This window comes from Clarias gariepinus, unplaced genomic scaffold (assembly GCF_024256425.1).
Source record: "Clarias gariepinus isolate MV-2021 ecotype Netherlands unplaced genomic scaffold, CGAR_prim_01v2 scaffold_31, whole genome shotgun sequence".
NCBI lineage: Eukaryota > Metazoa > Chordata > Actinopteri > Siluriformes > Clariidae > Clarias > Clarias gariepinus.
In genome coordinates this window covers 556995-577500 of record NW_026520998.1, presented here as the reverse complement: position 1 = coordinate 577500, position 20506 = coordinate 556995, and the positions used below count along the sequence as shown (strand labels likewise).

Below are 20506 nucleotides of genomic sequence, written 5' to 3'. Positions count from 1 at the left end.
CTGAAAACAGCAGCGCATTCGTGACTCACAGCTCAGAATAAAACAATTTAGTGAGGGAATACAAAAGCTTGTAGACACATGGACAAAGTGTATTAAAAGGAAACAGATTATGTAAAAAAATTATGTATTTGCCTTTTGTAAAATTTTATTTAAATTAATTCTACAGCCAGAGTGCACATAATTTTTGACTCACCCTCATATTTACTTGCACTTTTTCAATACATTTCATTTATTTAATCTGCTGTAGGTTTAAAGCAAAAACAATCATGGTTTTAATAAAAAAGAAATCATCTGTTAATGTTTATTAAATGTTACATCAAATATAACCAATATATAGAAATAATGAATTAATCAATCAATTAATTAACAGTCTCTTTATTTGTCTTTTCTTTGTGTCCCAGGACAATGGTTCAGGCTAAGATTTGGACTCTTCGCCAGCACTTTGTGGGATTTCCTAAGGACAGTGACTTCGAACTAAAAGAAGAGAATCTTCCAGAACCTGGAGATGGAGGTGAGAATAAATCAGCTGATTATAACCCAGAGAATATCATACTGTCACTAAAATTAATCATTTTATTCATTCATTCAGCTTCAGTAACTGATTTTGCATGTTCAGGTAGCTAATCTGGTCATAAACAAACAAACAAACAAATAAATAAATAAATGTATCTTTATATGAATTGTAAATTCACTCTAGTTGTGTGCTGACAAAACACACCACAGGGTGTCAGTGTGACACAATAACCCAGGAAATTTATGCTTTTATATACAGGGGTGTGTGTGTGTGTGTGTGTGTGTGTGTGTGTGTGTGGGTGTGTGTGTGTATATATATATATATATATACACACAGGTCCTTCTCAAAAAATTAGCATATTGTGATAAAGTTCATTATTTTCTGTAATGTACTGATAAACATTAGACTTTCATATATTTCAGATTCATTACACACAACTGAAGTAGTTCAAGCCTTTTATTGTTTTAATATTGATGATTTTGGCATACAGCTCATGAAAACCCAAAATTCTTATCTAAAAAAATTAGCATATTTCATCCGACCAATAAAAGAAAAGTGTTTTTAATACAAAAAAAGTCAACCTTCAAATAATTATGTTCAGTTATGCACTCAATACTTGGTCGGAAATCCTTTTGCAGAAATGACTGCTTCAATGCGGCGTGGCATGGAGGCAATCAGCCTGTGGCACTGCTGAGGTGTTATGGAGGCCCAGGATGCTTCGATAGCGACCTTAAGCTCATCCAGAGTGTTGGGTCTTACGTCTCTCAACTTTCTCTTTACAATATCCCACAGATTCTCTATGGGGTTCAGGTCAGGAGAGTTGGCAGGCCAACTGAGCACAGTAATACCATGGTCAGTCAACCATTTACCAGTGGTTTTGGCACTGTGAGCAGGTGCCAGGTCGTGCTGAAAAATTAAATCTTCATCTCCATAAAGCTTTTCAGCAGATGGAAGCATGAAGTGCTCCAAAATCTCCTGATAGCTAGCTGCATTGACCCTGCCCTTGATAAAACACAGTGGACCAACACCAGCAGCTGACATGGCACCCCAGACCATCACTGACTGTGGGTACGTGACACTGCACTTCAGGCATTTTGGCATTTCCCTCTCCCCAGTCTTCCTCCAGACTCTGGCACCTTGATTTCCGAATGACATGCAAAATTTGCTTTCATCCGAAAAAAGTACTTTGGACCACTAAGCAACAGTCCAGTGCTGCTTCTCTGTAGCCCAGGTCAGGTGCTTCTGCTGCTGTTTCTGGTTCAAAAGTGACTTGACCTGGGGAATGCGGCACCTGTAGCCCATTTTCTGCACACGCCTGTACACGGTGGCTCTGGATGTTTCTACTCCAGACTCAGTCCACTGCTTCTGCAGGTCCCCCAAGGTCTGGAATCGGTCCTTCTCCACAATCTTCCTCAGGGTCTGGTCACCTCTTCTCGTTGTGCAGCGTTTTCTGCCACACTTTTTCCTTCCCACAGACTTCCCACTGAGGTGCCTTGATACAGCACTCTGGGAACAGCCTATTCATTCAGAAATTTCTTTTTGTGTCTTACCCTCTTGCTTGAGGGTGTCAATGATGGCCTTCTGGACAGCAGTCAGGTCGGCAGTCTTACCCATGATTGCGGTTTTGAGTAATGAACCAGGCTGGGAGTTTTTAAAAGCCTCAGGAATCTTTTGCAGGTGTTTAGAGTTAATTAGTTGATTCAGATGATTAGGTTAATAGCTCGTTTAGAGAACCTTTTCATGATATGCTAATTTTTTGAGATAGGAATTTTGGGTTTTCATGAGCTGTATGCCAAAATCATCAATATTAAAATAATTAAAAGGCTTGAACTACTTCAGTTGTGTGTAATGAATCTAAAATATATGAAAGTCTAATGTTTATCAGTACATTACAGAAAATAATGAACTTTATCACAATATGCTAATTTTTTGAGAAGGACCTGTATATATATATATACGAGTCAATATATAAAAATATATACTGATTTATTGCCTAATAATTTTTATTGCCACTTTCTTCCAGAAGAGGCAGGAACATAGGGTGACATATAAGAGTGAAGGCAGAAGCACTCAGGTCAACTACATCTTGTGTCGACGTTGTAACCTGAAAGAGATCAGTGACTGCAAAGTGTTGGTAGGGGAGAGTGTAGCCAGACAACACAGAATGGTGGTGTGCAAAATAACCCTGGTGGTGAGGAAGGCGAAGAGGACAAAGGCAGAGCAGAGGACAAAGTGGTGGAAGCTGAGAAAGAAAGAATGTTGTGAAGTCTTTAGGGAGGAGTTGAGACAGGCTATGGGTGGTCAGGAGGTGCTTTCAGTTGACTGGACAACTACAGCCAATGTGATCAGGGAGACAGGTAGGAGGGTACTTGGTGTATCATCGGGTAAGGGGAAAGTGGACAAGGAGACTTGGTGGTGGAATGAGAAAGTCCAGGAGTGTATACAGGGAAAGAGGCTAGCTAAGAAGAAGTGGGACTCTGAGAGGACTGAAGTGAGTAGACAGGAGTACAGGGAGATGCAGAGTAAGGTGGAGGTAGCGGTGGCAAAGGCCAAACAAAGGGCATATGAGGACTTGTGTGCTAGGCTAGACAGTAAGGAGGGAGAGGTGGATCTGTACAGGTTGGCAAGGCAGAGAGATAGAGATGGGAAGGATGTGCAGCAGGTTAGAGTGATTAAAGATAGAGATGGAAATGTACTGACAGATGCCAGGAGGGTGATGGGAAGATGGAAGGAGTACTTTAAGGAGTTGATGAATGAGGAAAACGAAAGAGAACAAAGAGTAAAAGAGGTGACTGTTGTGGAACAGGAAGTAGCAAATATTAGTAGAAGTGAGGTGAGAAGGGCGTTGAAGAGGATGAAGAGTGGAAAGGCTGTTGGTCCTGATGACATACCTGTGGAGGTATGGAAGTGCTTAGGGGAGGTGGCAGTAGAGTTTTTGACAAGTTTGTTTAACAAGATCTTGGAGAGTGAGAGGATTCCAGAGGAATGGAGGAGAAGTGTATTGGTGCCAATTTTTAAGAACAAGGGAGATGTGCAAAGCTGTGGCAATTATAGAGGTATAAAGCTAATGAGCCAGACAATGAAGCTGTGGGAAAGAGTAGTGGAAGCTAGGTTAAGGGCAGAGGTGAGCATTTGTGAGCAGCAATATGGTTTTATGCCTAGAAAGAGTACATCAGATGCAGTATTTGCTTTGAGGATGCTGGCGGAGAAGTACAGAGAAGGTAACAGGGAGTTGCATTGTGTCTTTTTAGATTTAGAGAAAGCGTATGACAGGGTGCCAAGAGAGGAGCTGTGGTATTGTATGAGGAAGTCTGGAGTGGCAGAGAAGTATGTTAGAGTGGTGCAGGACATGTATGAGAGCTGTAAGACAGTGGTAAGATGTGCTGTAGGTGTGACAGAAGAGTTTAAGGTGGAGGTGGGTCTGCATCAAGGATCGGCTCTAAGCCCCTTTTTGTTTGCTCTGGTGATGGACAGGATGACAGATGAGGTAAGACAGGAGTCCCCATGGACTATGATGTTTGCAGATGACATTGTGCTCTGTAGCGAGAGCAGGGAACAGGTGGAGGAAAATTTGGAGAGGTGGAGGTACGCTCTGGAAAGCAGAGGAATGAAGGTTAGCCGCAGCAAGACGGAATACATGTGTGTGAATGAGAGGGACCCAGGAGGATCGGTGAGGCTACAGGGAGCAGAGGTAAAGAAGGTGCAGGATTTTAAGTACTTGGGGTCAACGGTCCAGAGCAATGGGGAGTGTGGAAAGGAGGTGAAGAGGCGGGTACAGGCAGGTTGGAATGGGTGGAGAAAAGTGTCAGGTGTGTTGAGAATGAAAGGAAAGGTGTACAGGACAGTGGTGAGACCAGCGATGCTCTACGGCTTAGAGACAGTGGCGCTGAAGAAAAGACAGGAGGCAGAGTTGGAGGTAGCAGAGCTGAAGATGTTGAGGTTCTCTTTGGGAGTAACAAGGATGAATAGGATCAAGAATGAGTTCATCAGAGGGACAACCCACGTTAGATGTTTTGGAGATAAAGTCAGAGAGGCCAGATTGAGGTGGTTTGGACATGTTCAGAGGAGAGATTGTGAATATATCGGTAGAAGGATGCTGAGGTGGGAACTGCCAGGCAGGAGGTCTAGAGGAAGACCAAAGAGGAGATTTATGGATGCAGTGAGAGAGGACATGAAGTTAGTTGGTGTGAGAGAAGAGGATGCAGAGGATAGGGTTAGATGGAGGCAGATGATTCGCTGTGGCGACCCCTAAAGGGAACAGCCCAAAGACAAAGAAGAAGACTGATTTATTGCCTAATGATTCGATTTAACCTATGGGGATGACTTTGTTTCAAGTACATTAATATAATATAGATAATAACTGTAGATATCAAGTGTCAAAGTCTAACAAAAATATAATTAGAATTATTAGAATTATAGAGTTATTAAATAAAACCACTGCAAGGTAATGACAGACACAGAGACAGACAGCTCTAATACACAGACACTAAACACAATAATGACGTTTGGTATTGTAATCATTTCAGAGCTTCTGCTGGAGGCTGTCTTCCTTAGTGTGGATCCGTATATGAGGTCAGTAAAGTGTGATGTTATTTGTATTTTAAAGTCTTTAGAGCTGCAGTAGTTTCAGTAGTTTATTGTTGTTTATTTACAGGCCGTACAGCCAAACTCGCATGAAGGAAGGAGATACGATGATCGGAACACAAGTGTCCAAGTAGGGTTTATACATTTATACCAGTTTGACACACACACACACACACACACACACACACACACACACACAGAAAATTATTTATATTGTAAAAATGTACGTACTCGGATGATTATGATGAAACCCCCTTATATGAATCTGCCTTTATCTGAATTAAAAAACCCAGCACATTTATTCTGTTGACTTCAGGGTGGTCCAGAGCAGAAACCCTAAATACCCTGTGGGCACCTACGTGGTTGCAAACTGTGGCTGGAGGACACACACTCTGTCTGATGGCTCTGACCTCAGTCTGATTCGCTCTGAGTGGCCGAAGGAGCTGCCGCTGTCTCTGGCTCTCGGGACCATCGGCATGCCGGGGTACAGGACGTCTGAACTGATGATAATGATCATGACTGTTGTATTTGTGTTGTAGAGAATAAAGGGGTTTATGATGCCTTTCTCTGGACAGACTGACTGCTCTTTATGGTCTTGAGGAGGTCTGTGAGATTAAAGCAGGAGAAACCCTTCTGGTTAACGCCGCAGCTGGAGCAGTGGGCTCTGTGGTCGGACAAATCGCCAAAATCAAGGTTCGTTCTGTGTGAGGAGCTTACTCAGATGAATCAGCGTGTATTCAGGGTTGTAACACCAATCGGGTACTCATCACTCCTAGCTTTTAGGTCTCGTCTAGACCATGCAAATAAGCAACAATCGACCCGTATTTAAAATCTGTGATTTAAAAAGTAAAAGTCTGGCGTGTGTCTGGTGCTGCAGGGCTGCAGGGTGGTGGGCTGTGCAGGCTCGGATGATAAGGTCTCCTACCTCAAGGAGCTCGGCTTTGACTCTGCCTTCAACTACAAGACCGTCGTCTCGCTGAAGGACACACTGCTAGAGGCAGCGCCACAAGGGTACGATTGCTTCTTTGACAATGTAAGTGCAGAACGCTGATCCATCTGAACATCAGCTCATAATAATGCCTTTCCAACATATAAGCATGTACAGTATAGTCTGTGATTCCAGTGTGTGTGTGTGTGTGTGTGTGTGTGTGTGTGTGTGTGTGTGTGTGTGTAGAGAGAGGGTGTGGTTTGGCCTGGTTGTACAGTAACTCCATGATCTCCTCCCTGTACTTGATCGGGAAAGCGCCTGTGCTGGGTTTGAGCTGGGAATCTGGGGGATAATTAGGGATACAGTTTTGCTTATTCGATTTTATTCAGAAGGAGGCTTTATTTTTGTTTTGTGTGATTTTTGTCATGTGACCACCATGCACAGATATTTGCCACACTCATGTTTCTGGTGGAGAGGGAGCGGTCAGTGCGTTCCTCTGAGAAAATTATAACTGATTTAAACAAGGTTTGACTAATCTTCTTTATTTTTGTTGTAACCAAGAGACCAGGATAAACATTTCGATAGTGATTTTGTGTTGGTGTCTGCAAAACTGCAGGAGAATCAGTTTTGGGGGGTTTGTGTGTCTAATACCATAATATTATAATTAAAATACAAGTCACCATATATTTTAATAGGGTGTTAGTTTTTAGGATCAACATTTTTTTCAAGTCAGGTATTAAAGCACACAGGTTAGTTTAGCGCGCTCGGGCCGACAGAGTAGAGCAAGGCGAAATATATGAAACTGTCAAATTTTGACAAAAGTCAGTTATTTAATATCTTATCATCCTGATCTTTTAACAGAATTGTTTAATGTATAATGAACACAATCCAGGCAGGTTATTACTCCAGCTGTGGTTACGCTGCAGGTGAAGGTACTTTTGGGGGTGCAGGGTAATCCTGGTGCCAAAAATGAAGCCAAGGGTCCGTCAAGGAATCATCATTTAAATATTCGAACCACAGGATTTCCACGCTTTATTTTCTGATGCTCATAAACAAAATCACTGCAGTAATAAACATGGAATCAAAGTGGAGCTTATTATACCAGGAATCTAAAAATAAGTATAAATGAAATAACCCAAAATGTGATTTAATACCTGGTTTGATGTGATGGGTCACATTTTGGATCTGTTCATCACGACGTGTTTCATTGCGGTGGGAGCGAAGGGGTTCGGCTCAGAACCCAAACAAGTGCTTTAAGTATTTAAGTTTTTGTTGCAGGAAGAAAAAAATCAGTCCAGATATTTACAGCATGTAATGAAATTATATCTTACTGTACCCGGGTCTCTGGCTATGAATACTAACACTTGTCTCAGACTGGTTTCGAAATTTTCCAGTTAAGCAGCACAAAAATATTTGTGTGTTAATTCACACTGGACCCAGTTGGAGTCATTTTGTTATTTTAACTGGTTAATGTTATCTGTAGTGTATTAATGCCAAAGTTGTTATATCGTGTTACTGTAACTAATGCATTACATACAGTGAAGTCACTTAAGGGGGAAAAAAGTATAAAAATGCTTTAAGCATAATCTTATTATTATAAATACGTGAGGATGAGGATGATCCCTGTGTCTGCAGGTAGGTGGGGAGTTCAGCAGTGTCGCTCTGCCACAGATGAGACCGTTGGGTCGGATCGCTGTGTGTGGGAGCATCGCTACGTACAATGACACCACATTACAAACAGGTGGGCGGGACTACTGAGCATCATCATTTATAGTGTGTATTGGGAAGACGAGCATCAGATATTCATTTAAAGTTTATTTAAAAACATCTTTTTCTTAATCTCTCATGCGGTGTTTGACAAAAGAATGGATTGTAAATACTGAGTGATGAATTTATTTAGCTGATTAAATTACCACAGTACTGAGTTCTCACTTCTGATTGGCCAGAAGGTTTTTGATTAACATTTAACAGCAGCAGAACGTTCCGTAACGTTATAGCAACAAGTAATAAATACATAATAAATGACAAAAAACTACAAATGTTACTAAATGCAAATGACTATAAATAATTAAAGATGAAAGACAAGGATATTAATCTAAATTAGTAAAGTAAATTGCCCAGAATTAAAAGTATTTAACACTAACTTATTTGAGATTTGTGTTTTTGGTCTTGATCTCACGTGCTGGTGTGTGTTTCAGGGCCGTACGTTCACACACATATGATCTTTAAGCAGCTGCGTATGGAAGGGTTTCTGGTGTATCGATGGAAGAACAAAGACCACGACTCAATCAGGAGACTCCTGGACTGGGTGAAAGAGGTGAGAGAGAGAGAGAGAGAGAGAGAGAGAAAGAGAGACGGATGTGAGCATCTGGGTATCACACAATACAAAAAGACTTCAAACAGTGCTGCCTAATTATAGTTATAGATCCCATTATAACCTTCTCATCACCATTCTCATGAATTTTGCAGCAGTTTTCAAAGCAGCTGATTAACATGGTATTAACGGAGGAGAATCAAAGAGACGCAGTGAAGGGCAGCGTGCACGGCTCATGGCTCCCGATATAACACCGCTTTCACACTGCATGGCCAACGGGGGGAAAATCACACAAGATATAATTTTGTTGGACCGCATTAATATTTAATCTCAAAGACCTGCAATGGGGTTAAAGGTCAGAACTTAGTGGGGGCCAGAGGCTTGTACAGTGGACACTATGCATGATGGGAGCATCGCTCCATGCGCTTCCCCTCTCACCCCGACACGCCCATCACTCTGGACTCATCAGGTCACATGACCTTTTTCCATCACTCCAAAGTCCAGTCTTTACGCTCCCTAACAAACTGAAGCCTTATTATGTGATTAATTGTGATTATGATTTTTTTTGCAGATTTAAACCAAGCGTTTAACTGATTTTTTTTTTTGCCTGATAACATTTGCTCCACAACAAATTTTCTGACCTTAAACTAGTATTTTTTGACCACCACAGAGAATATATCTCATAGCTTAAGATCAGTATTTATATAAATAACATGTAATAACATGTAATAACATGTAGCTCTCACTTCCTCTAACATACTGTATCATCTGATCATTATTTTTACGGGATCTTCTCTTTTCACATTTTAGTCACATGTTTCTGATATATTATGAGCTGATCTGAGAAACAGTAACTAATTAAAATGGATTTAAGTGAGAAGCAGAGACAAAGCTGAGAAAGACAGAAGACAAAAAGGACAAAACCAGCAGCAAAAAAGTCAAATAAGAAACAGCACAATGTGCTACAGTCTAATAATCAGACTACAAGGAGACGAGCATCAGGTCAAAACTCAACTATCAACAAATCTAGATTTAAAGTTAGACTTTATGAGACTTGCCAAGAAACTGGTGGAAAAACTAAACACAAACATAAATAAAGATTTTCACCTTAAGAGTTTTCCACTGCATTATTCCTGTGATTTATTTATTAATTAATTTTTTATCGTAATCTCTTGCATGTTTTGTTTTTCCAGGGGAAGCTTCAGGTGAGAGAACACGTGACTGAAGGCTTTAACAACATGCCTGCTGCATTCATGGCCATGCTAAAGGGAGCCAACACTGGCAAAGCTATAATCAAAATCTGATTACGCTCCGTGCGTTCACAAATCACTCTACAATAAATCAATCAAAATTTAGTCTTTTTTTATAATTTTATCAGCAATAATATTCAGGAGCAGCACAACGTTGTAGTGTGTATCACTGACATCACACAGCGCCCATCGGTCTCCGAGCCTAAACTCAGGAAATGTTAAAGTAGAAAAACAAATGTATAGTTTAATTAGTAAAAGTTTATTTTGTTGATAAGGAACGTCAGGGGAGATTGGACAGACTGGACAACACACACACACACACACACACACACATTACTGGTCCATATTGAGTCCAAAAACGTGCTGCGGTCAGAATCACTCAGATCTCACTTCTGCTCATTCTGATGTTTAACTGAAGAACATTAACATGTTATAAAGTGTTTGTATCCACATGATAATAGATTGCATCACCATCAACTTATTGACTGAGTGAATAATTGCATTAATTATCAAAGTTGCGAGGTTTTTTTGTCAAACAATAAAACTGATTCACTTTTGAGTTTATCTGAGACATTAACAATATTTTAAACTTTTATTTAAAGCCTACAGTCTGCTGTAGATAACGGCAGTTATGTTATAGTTTATATATATTACAGTACATCACAGCTGTATATATTCAGGCCGCTGTTGTTCTTCCTCGTTGTAAAGTGAACATTGACTCAGTGGTTAAGGTGCTGGAGTGCTGACCGGAGGGTCCCAGGTTCAAACCCCAGCACCACTAAGTTGCCCCTGTGAGCTCTTACACACGGCACTGAACCCTCCACTGCTGAGATGAACAGACAGATCAGATGGAAGTCGCTCTGGAAGTCTGACTGCAGGGGAGCAGAAAGGAGAAACACAAGTTCAACACAGTTCATTTAACATACTGAGAATATTTACTGTACTGTATAGTTTGGTATTTAAGTTTTGTGTGAAATCATTACGAATCATATATAGGCAGTCTGCACACGTCAGGTGTGAAATGGTTTAGTTCTGACTCTTCAATTCAATTCAATTCAATTTTATTTGTATAGCGCTTTTAGCAATTTTCATTGCCGCAAAGCAGCTTTACACAGTCAAAAGAATTATTTAAGTTTGTATGAAATGTGAATTTGTATGAATCAAAATGGTCAGTTTGTCCCTGGTGAGCAAGCCGAGGGCGACAGTGGCAAGGAAAAACTCCCTGAGATGGTAATAGGAAGAAACCTTGAGAGGAACCAGACTCAACAGGGAACCCATCCTCATTTGGGTGAAACAGAAAGCAGTAAATGATCTGCATTTATACAGTGTGTAGGGTGGGAGGCAGTTCAGCTATAATAGCTGAAGTTAATTGATGTTAATTGACTCTTAATTGGGGCTGTGTAAGAAAATAACCTATAAGAATCAGGATGAGAGCATGGCATACATGACAGATTGGACAAAATTGGATAAACAAATTAACATATTGTGACTTTTTAGTCACAAAAAAGTTTGTCCATGGCTCCATACAGATTAAAACTGCCACTGACACCCAAAACATATAATATCATATTTTACAAGACATATTGTGGACATTAAACAAGAAAAAAAAAAGCAAAAATCTTCTGATTCACGGCACTGAAAGTCCAAATGTGTACGGAGACGGCAAGGACAATAATCTTTCATATAATTGATATTATAATTTACTGTCATTTTTAGTTTTTAGTGATGTCACTAACAATCTCTATCACACTTAACTAAAATAACACACCCTGTATTACATAATACTTAACACAGTATACATACAGGACACCTAATGCAATATTATCCTGATGCTTCAGAGTGACAAATACTTTCACTTTTTTATTTTAAATGGTTTTACAAGCAACTAAGTTCTTACTTTTACCTAGGTAGAAGTGTGTGTGTGTGCGTGTGTGCGTGTGTGCATGAGTGCGTGCGTGTCAGGGGTAGCTCAGTGGTTAAGGCATTGGACTACGGTTCAGAAGGTCCCAGGTTCAAACCCCACAACCACCAGGTTGCCACTGTTGGGCCCTTGAGCGCGGCCCTTAACCATCAACTGCTCAGATGTAAGTCGCTCTGGATAAGAGCGTCTGCCAAATGCCTAAATATAGAGTTCTCTGTTACTCTGAATAGCATGACATGATCTACACTACACAACACTCTGCACATTGTCTTGCCCATGACTGGACATTGTTGCTACATATATTTTATTATATTTTTATTTCTCACTCACTCATTACTCACTCATCCTCTATACCGCTTTATCCTGTATTCAGGGTCGCTGAGACCTGGAGCCTATCCCAGGAGGGCACGAGGCAGGGGACACACACCTATTCACACACTACGGGTAATTTAAGAACACTAAATAACCTAACCTACATGCCTTTGGACTGTGGGAGGAAACCGGAGTATCCGGAGGAAACCCACCAACCACAGGAAGAACATGCAAACTCCAAGCTAAGTTTTTAAAAAATATATATTTTTCTATATTTATAATTTGTAAACAAAATCTTTTATTTCATACTTTAGATTCTTAATAAAAACTCTATTTTTCTTTTACGGGCATCAGTGGTAATATAAGCGTTTTCACTTCATATTATAACGTGTATGTGACAAATAAAATTTCAATTTAGTAGTTTTAGCTTTGCCGTATTTATTATCTTTGGGGTTTAACCTACAAAAACTACAATATGTTTGCTAATATAATTCTTATTGCCACATTTCCAACACATTTAATCTGTCCAGATTCACAGAACAACATCTATAAAGACATGAGCATCTCAGTAATTGTCATGTACAGTACTAGTACGGGCTGTTGCTGATGGTGTGAGCTTAAATGGGCAGGCGTAGACGCAGAGGGTTAAACTTAAAGAGTCCTTTTAATAACAAAATTAAAACAAAACATGAACAAAAGGGAGTTGGTGTAACACAGGCTCTTTAACTTAACACACGGGCGTAGAGCTAAACATGGGCTCTGTAACAGAACACAGGTGTAGAGCCAAACACAGGCTGGGAGCTTAACAAAACAAACATGGAGCTGAACCTAAACCAAGGGACGAGACCAAACCAGGGACGAGACCAAACCAGGGACGAGACCAAACCAGGGACGAGACCGAACCAGGGACGAGACCAAACCAGTAGCTAAATGAGTTAGTATCTAAGGGGGTTAGTTACTGAACCTACAAGGGAAATGAACACACAAGAGGATAATCCATACTAGGGACTAAAGCCACCAGCAGCCAATCGTACTAGAGGTGTGACCTTCTGGAGGCTAACCCGACTAGCGGCTAAAACCTACACTGGAGACACACAGAACGGTACTTACAGACCTTGAGCTTGAGACAAACTAACCACTCATACTCAAACAGAACAGCTCCACAAATCAAATGCAAAATAAGCATACACATTAATAAACTAGAGCCGTCTTAAACAGATGTGGACAGATGTGGAGAACACCACAAAACTCAAACTAATACCAAACAAAACACAACAAGAGCAAAATAAATACCCACAGGACATAAACTAATGCTCGACCCAGTTTCCCAGAACAAACTGTTATTTATAAAAGGTTTAATGAGCTCTCTCATCAGCTGACCGAGGTGCATTCTGGGAAACTGAGTCTACAAACAAAAAACTACACAAATCATCCGGGCACACAGTGTCCTTTAGGGGTGGTCCCTTACCGTAATATTATATTTCACCTATTGTTAAAGATCCTTCGCATATCAATATTCGTTAATTTAAATGTAATTCATCATTTTCTTTATTTGTTTTTTGTTTATATCCCAGGGCGATGCTCTGGGCTAAGATTTGGACCCTTGGCCAGCACTTTACAAGCTTTGAATTTGAACTGAAAGAAGAGAATCTTCCAGAACCTCAGGATGGAGGTCTCTGATGATGAACTAGAGATTAACATGTAGTGATTAAAAAGTGAAGTCATTTATTAATCAATTCATTCATTATTCATTTTCACTTACTGCTTCCTCATGTACAGTTTTGTAGTTTGGTTTCAATCAGAACAGATTTATTTTAATATGATTTCTGCCAGGAAAATATTATAATACATGAAACCACAGCAGTTGTGTATTGGAGAAGGCACACCACAGGGTGTCAGCATCCTCACACACACACACACACACACACACACACAGAAGCACTACTGTAGGTTTATTGTAGTGAATAATCAGATGTACCTGCAGTACTGAGACCTTACTGACGATAAGACATCCTGCTTTAATCCCTAAAGTGTTGTGACTTGTTTCACATCATTTGGTGCAGTTTGTGGATCTACAGTAATGTGATGTGTTGATTTCATTTCCTGGGAATTGGTTGTAGTGTTTGTGTATTTAAAATGTTTGTATGATTTCAGGCACTCCCCTACTGTAGAGTTGATGGTAACGTCACGGGATTGCGACAGGCAAACCCACAGACAGCTGTTCTACAGGTTTATAGTCAGGCAGGCCCACGGCCACGCTCACGTGCAGTTGCTAGGCAACGCCGCCATGATGGCAATCAGGGCGATGCATGTCTATGTACTGTACGGTAGGCCTCCAACACAAAGTCAGAGGCATTTAGGTAGCACCAGGTCACTGCTCTGGTATGGGGAAAAGTGAAAAGTTAAAAGAAAAGAAATGATAAAACTGAAAAGAGAAAATAAAAAACTAAAGGACAATAAAGAAGGATTAACCTGGTCTGGAGGAGACATGGAACGTCTTTGTTGTATGTTTGTGTAATAAACCCACTTTGTCTCCGAACGGGAAAAGCACAATCACTCCCACAGCTCACACACACCACCTTCCCTCCGACACCCTGCATCAGGGCTCTGTAGAACAAACCAGGCTTTTAATTTAAACAGTAAAACTATATATTCTAGGTTTTTACATTTTTATATTCAATGATCCAGTATCTCAAATGTTAGAATATTGTATTTTGAGTCTGAGTAAATTACTATTCATATACAGTAATCCCCTCCATAAGGAGCGTGAGCCACAGATGGTCATCGCTGAAGGGATGGCTGAGGCAGAGCACTGTATAAATGCATATTCTAGATCCACTACGGACAGACGTCTTCTAGAAATAGGCTACAACCATCACAACTACAACAAGTCTCTCCTGAAACAGAGAGCATCTTAGCCTGGGCTAAAAAGACAGAAGGGCTGGGAAGAAAAGGAACTGTCAGCGAACAACGTCAGTGACAGTCAGGTGTTATTATAAGACATGAAGGTCGGCTGTTCTGGATCCGTTCTCACAGGAACAGTGTTGTGTCGAGTGTGTTTGTAAAACCCATCAAGCTCCATGATAAAACTGTCTCTCATGAAGACCTTCCCAGGAAAACAAGACCAAAACTGACCTCATTTAGAAGTTCACTCAGAGTCACCAGCCTCAGAAATCACCAATTAACAACCAGCACCTCAGATTAGAGCCGTTATTTAACGGAAGGATAAAAATAAGTGAATGAGTTTTTGCAAAGACAAAAAATCTTTAAAGTTTATTGGACTGCGCACTTACTGAACACACAACTTCTCCTTATGCTAACAGGTTCACCTCTGAAAAGGGATGAACCTTAAAATCTGAACCTGATATGAATGTCTAATGGAACCATTTCAGCACCCGCAGTAGTGCTCAGACCCGCAGTAGTGCTCAGACCCGCAGTAGTGCTCAGACCCGCGGTGTGCTCAGACCCGCAGTAGTGCTCAGACCCGCGGTGTGCTCAGACCCGCAGTAGTGCTCAGACCCGCAGTAGTGCTCAGACCCGCGGTGTGCTCAGACCCGCAGTAGTGCTCAGACCCGCAGTAGTGCTCAGACCCGCAGTAGTGCTCAGACCCGCGGTGTGCTCAGACCCGCAGTAGTGCTCAGACCCGCAGTAGTGCTCAGACCCGTGGTGTGCTCGGACCCGCGGTGTGCTCGGACCCGCGGTGTGCTCAGACCCGCAGTAGTGCTCAGACCCGCGGTGTGCTCAGACCCGCAGTAGTGCTTAGACCCGCGGTGTGCTCAGACCCGCAGTAGTGCTCAGACCCGCGGTGTGCTCAGACCCGCAGTAGTACTCAGACCCGCGGTGTGCTCAGACCCGCGGTGTGCTCAGACCCGCAGTAGTGCTCAGACCCGCGGTGTGCTCAGACCCGCGGTGTGCTCAGACCCGCAGTAGTGCTCAGACCCGCGGTGTGCTCAGACCCGCAGTAGTGCTCAGACCCGCGGTGTGCTCAGACCCGCAGTAGTGCTCAGACCCGCAGTAGTGCTCAGACCCGTGGTGTGCTCGGACCCGCATTGTGCTCGGACCCGCGGTGTGCTCAGACCCGCAGTAGTGCTCAGACCCGCGGTGTGCTCAGACCCGCAGTAGTGCTCAGACCCGCGGTGTGCTCAGACCCGCAGTAGTGCTCAGACCCGCGGTGTGCTCAGACCCGCAGTAGTACTCAGACCCGCGGTGTGCTCAGACCCGCGGTGTGCTCAGACCCGCAGTAGTGCTCAGACCCGCGGTGTGCTCAGACCCGCAGTAGTGCTCAGACCCGCGGTGTGCTCAGACCCGCGGTGTTCTCAGACCCGCAGTAGTGCTCAGACCCGCGGTGTGCCTGGACCCGCGGTGTGCCCGGACCCGCGGTGTGCTCGGACCCGCGGTGTTCTCAGACCCGCAGTAGTGCTCAGACCCGCGGTGTGCTCAGACTAATCCATACCAAACTAACAGTTTATTTGACCTTCACCCAGCCGATCTTCTTCAGTGAAGGTAAATGGCAGATTAGCTGATTTTTAGCACGACATGACAGACCGTAGCAAACAGGTTTTCAGTTGTTTTCTTAGTGACATGTTAAAAACCTTATTCGTGCTGATGACACACACAGTAATGGTGAATACAGAGTCAGTCTGTGTCTATAATCAGACACTGTTTCATCTCTTTATAGAATTTGAACCCACCACACTTATTCTGTTGACTTCAGGGTGGTCCAGAGCAGAAACCCTAAATACCCTGAGGACACACACTCTGTCTGATGGCGCCACAAGGGTACGATTGCTTCTTCGACAATGTAAGTGCAGCACACTGATCCATCTGAACATTTGAAAGCATTAAACTTAATTGTTGTGTTTTTAGACTACACACAAATTCACTCTTGAGCGTATGCCTGAGTACTTATAGATCTTTACTAGGAATGTTTTAAGCTACTCTGTTTAAATGATTGTTCATGCTTTACATTAAGGGTACCTTAACTGACTTATTTACAGCTTTTAAATTATTTGCCACATTGTTTACATTATTTGCATTAGTTATTTAGACAAACACTAAACTCGGCTTGCTCACCAGGGACAAACTGACCATTTTGATTCATACAAATTCACATTTCATACAAACCTAAATAATTCTTTTGACTATGTAAAGCTGCTTTGCGGCAATGAAAATTGCTAAAAGCGCTATACAAATAAAATTGAATTGAATTGAATTGAATTAAACTAGTAATGTGAAGAGTAAAAGTAACAGATACTAACTGACATGTATGAGCATTGTTTAATGACTTAGTTTTCTCATTTAAAACTAATGCAATACAATATTAATCAAAACAAAAGAGTAATGTTCATTCTTTAAGCATTTATACGTAGTATTATGAGTTACGTAGTTATGAGTTACCCTCTGTGTGCAGGTAGGTGGAGAGTTCAGTAGATGTGTTCAGCCACAGATGAAACCGTTCGGCCGGATCGCTGCCTGCGGGAGAATCGCCTTGTACTACAACACTGAAACACACACGCGTACACAGGACTGTTTTACCCAGGTAGTACAAATTACAAGGAAATATTCTGTTGTCTTAAAGTACGGTTTTAATTAAGGTGAAGATGTGCATCACAATTCTCCAATCAGATTTTCATTTCTTTGTCCAAAGATCTTGCAGTGTTATTTAGTTCATGTGGGATTTTATTAACTTCACATCTCACGTGCTGGTGTGTGTTTCAGGCCCGTACGGTCCCACTCATATGATCTTTAAGCAGCTGCATATGGAAGGGTTTATTAAGATACGATGGAAGAACAAAGACCTCGACTCAATCAGGAGACTCCTGGACTGGGTGAAAGAGGTGAGAGAGAGAGAGAGAGAGAGAGAGAGAGAGAGACAGAGAGAGACGGATGTGAGCATCTGGGTATCACACAATACAAAAAGACTTCAAACAGTGCTGCCTAATTATAGTTATAGATCCCATTATAACCTTCTCATCACCATTCTCATGAATTTTGCAGCAGTTTTCAAAGCAGCTGATTAACATGATATTGAATAGGACTTATTGAAATTCCACTGAACAGGGTGAGAGTAACGGAGGAGAATCAAAGAGACGGAGGAAAGGCTCAAGGCTCCCAACATGAAGTCTCTTATATACTGTGTTATCACTAAAGTTATCCATTTTTGCTGGACTGCCTTAAAGATCCATGATTTTAGACAGAATTTTGTATAGAATTAAAAATCATGCCAAGTCCGTCCACATCTGCACCAGTTGTGTCCAATTGGCAAGTTGGCAAAGAAATCTATCCTATGAGGAGTTCGGCGTCGAATGTGTGAGAACAGCCCAAGAACTCCTAACGACATGACATGGGGACGTGGGTCAGGGTGTGTCAGACATTTGAGTTCCCTCAGCCAACATTGGACACTCAATAATCACCAACCAGCCCGGGGAGTGTGCATCATCAACAGCCAATCACATACAGTAGGCGGGATCATGGGCGGGATACTCTGTCTCATTCATTCAGTTGTTTTTTTTTAAATCATGAACCAAAAAAAGCCACATTCATTTATTTTCCCGACCCAGACTTTTTTGCTTGATTTATCTTGTGTTTTTATTATTTATTATAATATTTCTTTTTAATTCTTATATTAATTTTTTTATTTCCATGCCATTTAAGGAAGCCAAACATGTAACCCTACAAGAAGCTGCACTTATACCAGCCTTAAAGCAGAGTTTATCATCTGCACAGGACTTTACATTTAGTGTTAACAGCACTGCAAATACAAATCAGGCTTCTGCAAGCTTTACACTTTCTATAAACTGTTAAATATACAGGTAACAGAAGAACACACACACACACACACACACACACACACATGGAAGAGTATCTATAAGTATAAAGGTTTGTGTTTTTAAAAAATAATTCTTTACATTTAAAAATGGCGAAATGAATTCAATTAAAAGAGATGCTATAAAGTGTTAATCCAATTAAAAATAAAAGTAATAAAACCCATTTTATAAACTTTACTGTTATTTTTATGATTATTACTATAAATGTTATTATTATTATTATTATTATTATTATTATTCCATGTACACAGTGAGTCAAACCTTTTGTATCTACAGTTTGTACCCTAGTTTACTTTTTTTCCCGAGCATTTATATTTGTTTCTTCTTCTTCTTCTGATTCTTCTTCCCTTTTAAATTTTACCTTTGCTGAATCTTAGCATCATCATCCTATAACATAGACATCAGGGGCGAAACACTCCATAGATGTGATCCTCTGGTGGTTCAGTACATTCAGGTGGTCAGCTGACTTCATTTTATTGCCCCATAACGTTACTGAGTCTAGACCTGAGTAACTGATCAACCCCAGATCATAACACTGTCTCCAGAGGCTTGTACAGTGGACACTATGCATGATGGGAGCATCGCTTCATGTCCTTCCCTTCTCACCCTGACACGCCCATCACTCTGGAATAGACTCAGTCTGGACTCATCAGGTCACATGACCTTCTTCCATCACTCCAAAGTCCAGTCTTTATGATCCCTAACAAACTGAAGACTTTTTCCTGATGTGTCTCAATAACGAGTGTTTTTATTATGGACACACAGCTGTTTAGTCCCAATCCTGTGAGTTCTCATCACATCCTCATCCATCATGCAGGGGAGTTTTTGTCTTTTGGCCAGGCAGTATTATTCACAGTTTCTTGTGTTTATTTGAGAAATCATGCCAAGAGTCAGACCCTAGGATATTTTTATCCACCAGATCCAGATCAGTGTTTGTGTTTGTTTCTTACATATCACATTAAAGGCACATACAGTACTGTGTAATGGGACAGGGCTGGAGTTCATGACCACGGTAAGATCCAACATTGTTCCTGGCAGTTTTTATTTCTGATTATATTGTATTGTCACTCTATTGGACTTGTTTTTATTAATCTTTATTTATTTTTGCTTTTTTCAGCTTCAGGTGAGAGAACACGTGACTGAAGGCTTTAACAACATGCCTGCTGCATTCATGGCCATGCTAAAGGGAGCCAACACTGGCAAAGCTATAATCAAAACCTGATTACGCTCCGTGCGTTCACAAATCACTCTGACTTTCTAAAATAAAATCATTACTGAATGATAAATTATAAATTCATGTAAAGGACAGGACTTTGGTTGACTGTGGGAGAGTCTGAGAGCATTTCTTTGGTGTGTGTGTGTGTGTGTGTGTGTGTGTGTGTGTGTGTGTGTGTGTGTGTGTGTGTGTGTGATCATATGGTCTCTTGGTCTCTTACACACATGGTATTAATGGTTTCTCGAGTGCCTACTGTCCACTTCTGATGATTTGAAACGTTTCCTGCTTCACATCTTGTGCTCGAATCTCATTTAGATTTGGTCTCCTTGGAAACCTGGCTCGTTTGATCCCGACCGGTGCTGTTCAAATGAGAGATGATAGTAACACAAAAAAAACACTCTCTCATCAGAGCTCCACCTGCTTCATCAGTCCTGCATTTATATCCAACATCCTTACAGTTACTGAACGCAAACTAAAGCCTGAACCAGCTCTGTCTGTAGTCTGATTCAATTTGTTGTTAGATTTTTAAGAATTGACTCATAAATAAAATCCTGTCGGCTCCTGTTATAGGCTAGACAATGCAGGTTAAGGAGGACCGCTGTTTTCTCTAAAGTGATTCAGATTTGTTTTTATTATTATT

General features: G+C 41.3%; 1 protein-coding gene across 2 annotated transcripts in view; it reads left to right on the top strand.

Annotated features, from left to right (window-relative positions):
- Window positions 1–10154, top strand: part of LOC128517028 (prostaglandin reductase 1-like) — a 13328-nt gene extending 3174 nt beyond the window's left edge. For both annotated transcript variants that reach the window (XM_053490767.1, XM_053490769.1), the window contains exons 2-10: window positions 402–511; window positions 5041–5086; window positions 5169–5228; window positions 5415–5582; window positions 5674–5791; window positions 5976–6131; window positions 7662–7767; window positions 8225–8343; window positions 9534–10154. In XM_053490767.1, coding sequence (XP_053346742.1) covers window positions 406–511; window positions 5041–5086; window positions 5169–5228; window positions 5415–5582; window positions 5674–5791; window positions 5976–6131; window positions 7662–7767; window positions 8225–8343; window positions 9534–9644 — 990 coding nt within the window. In that variant the 5' untranslated portion in view covers window positions 402–405 and the 3' untranslated portion in view covers window positions 9645–10154. The remainder of the gene's footprint in view (window positions 1–401; window positions 512–5040; window positions 5087–5168; window positions 5229–5414; window positions 5583–5673; window positions 5792–5975; window positions 6132–7661; window positions 7768–8224; window positions 8344–9533) is intronic.
- Window positions 10155–20506: the final 10352 nt, after the last annotated feature.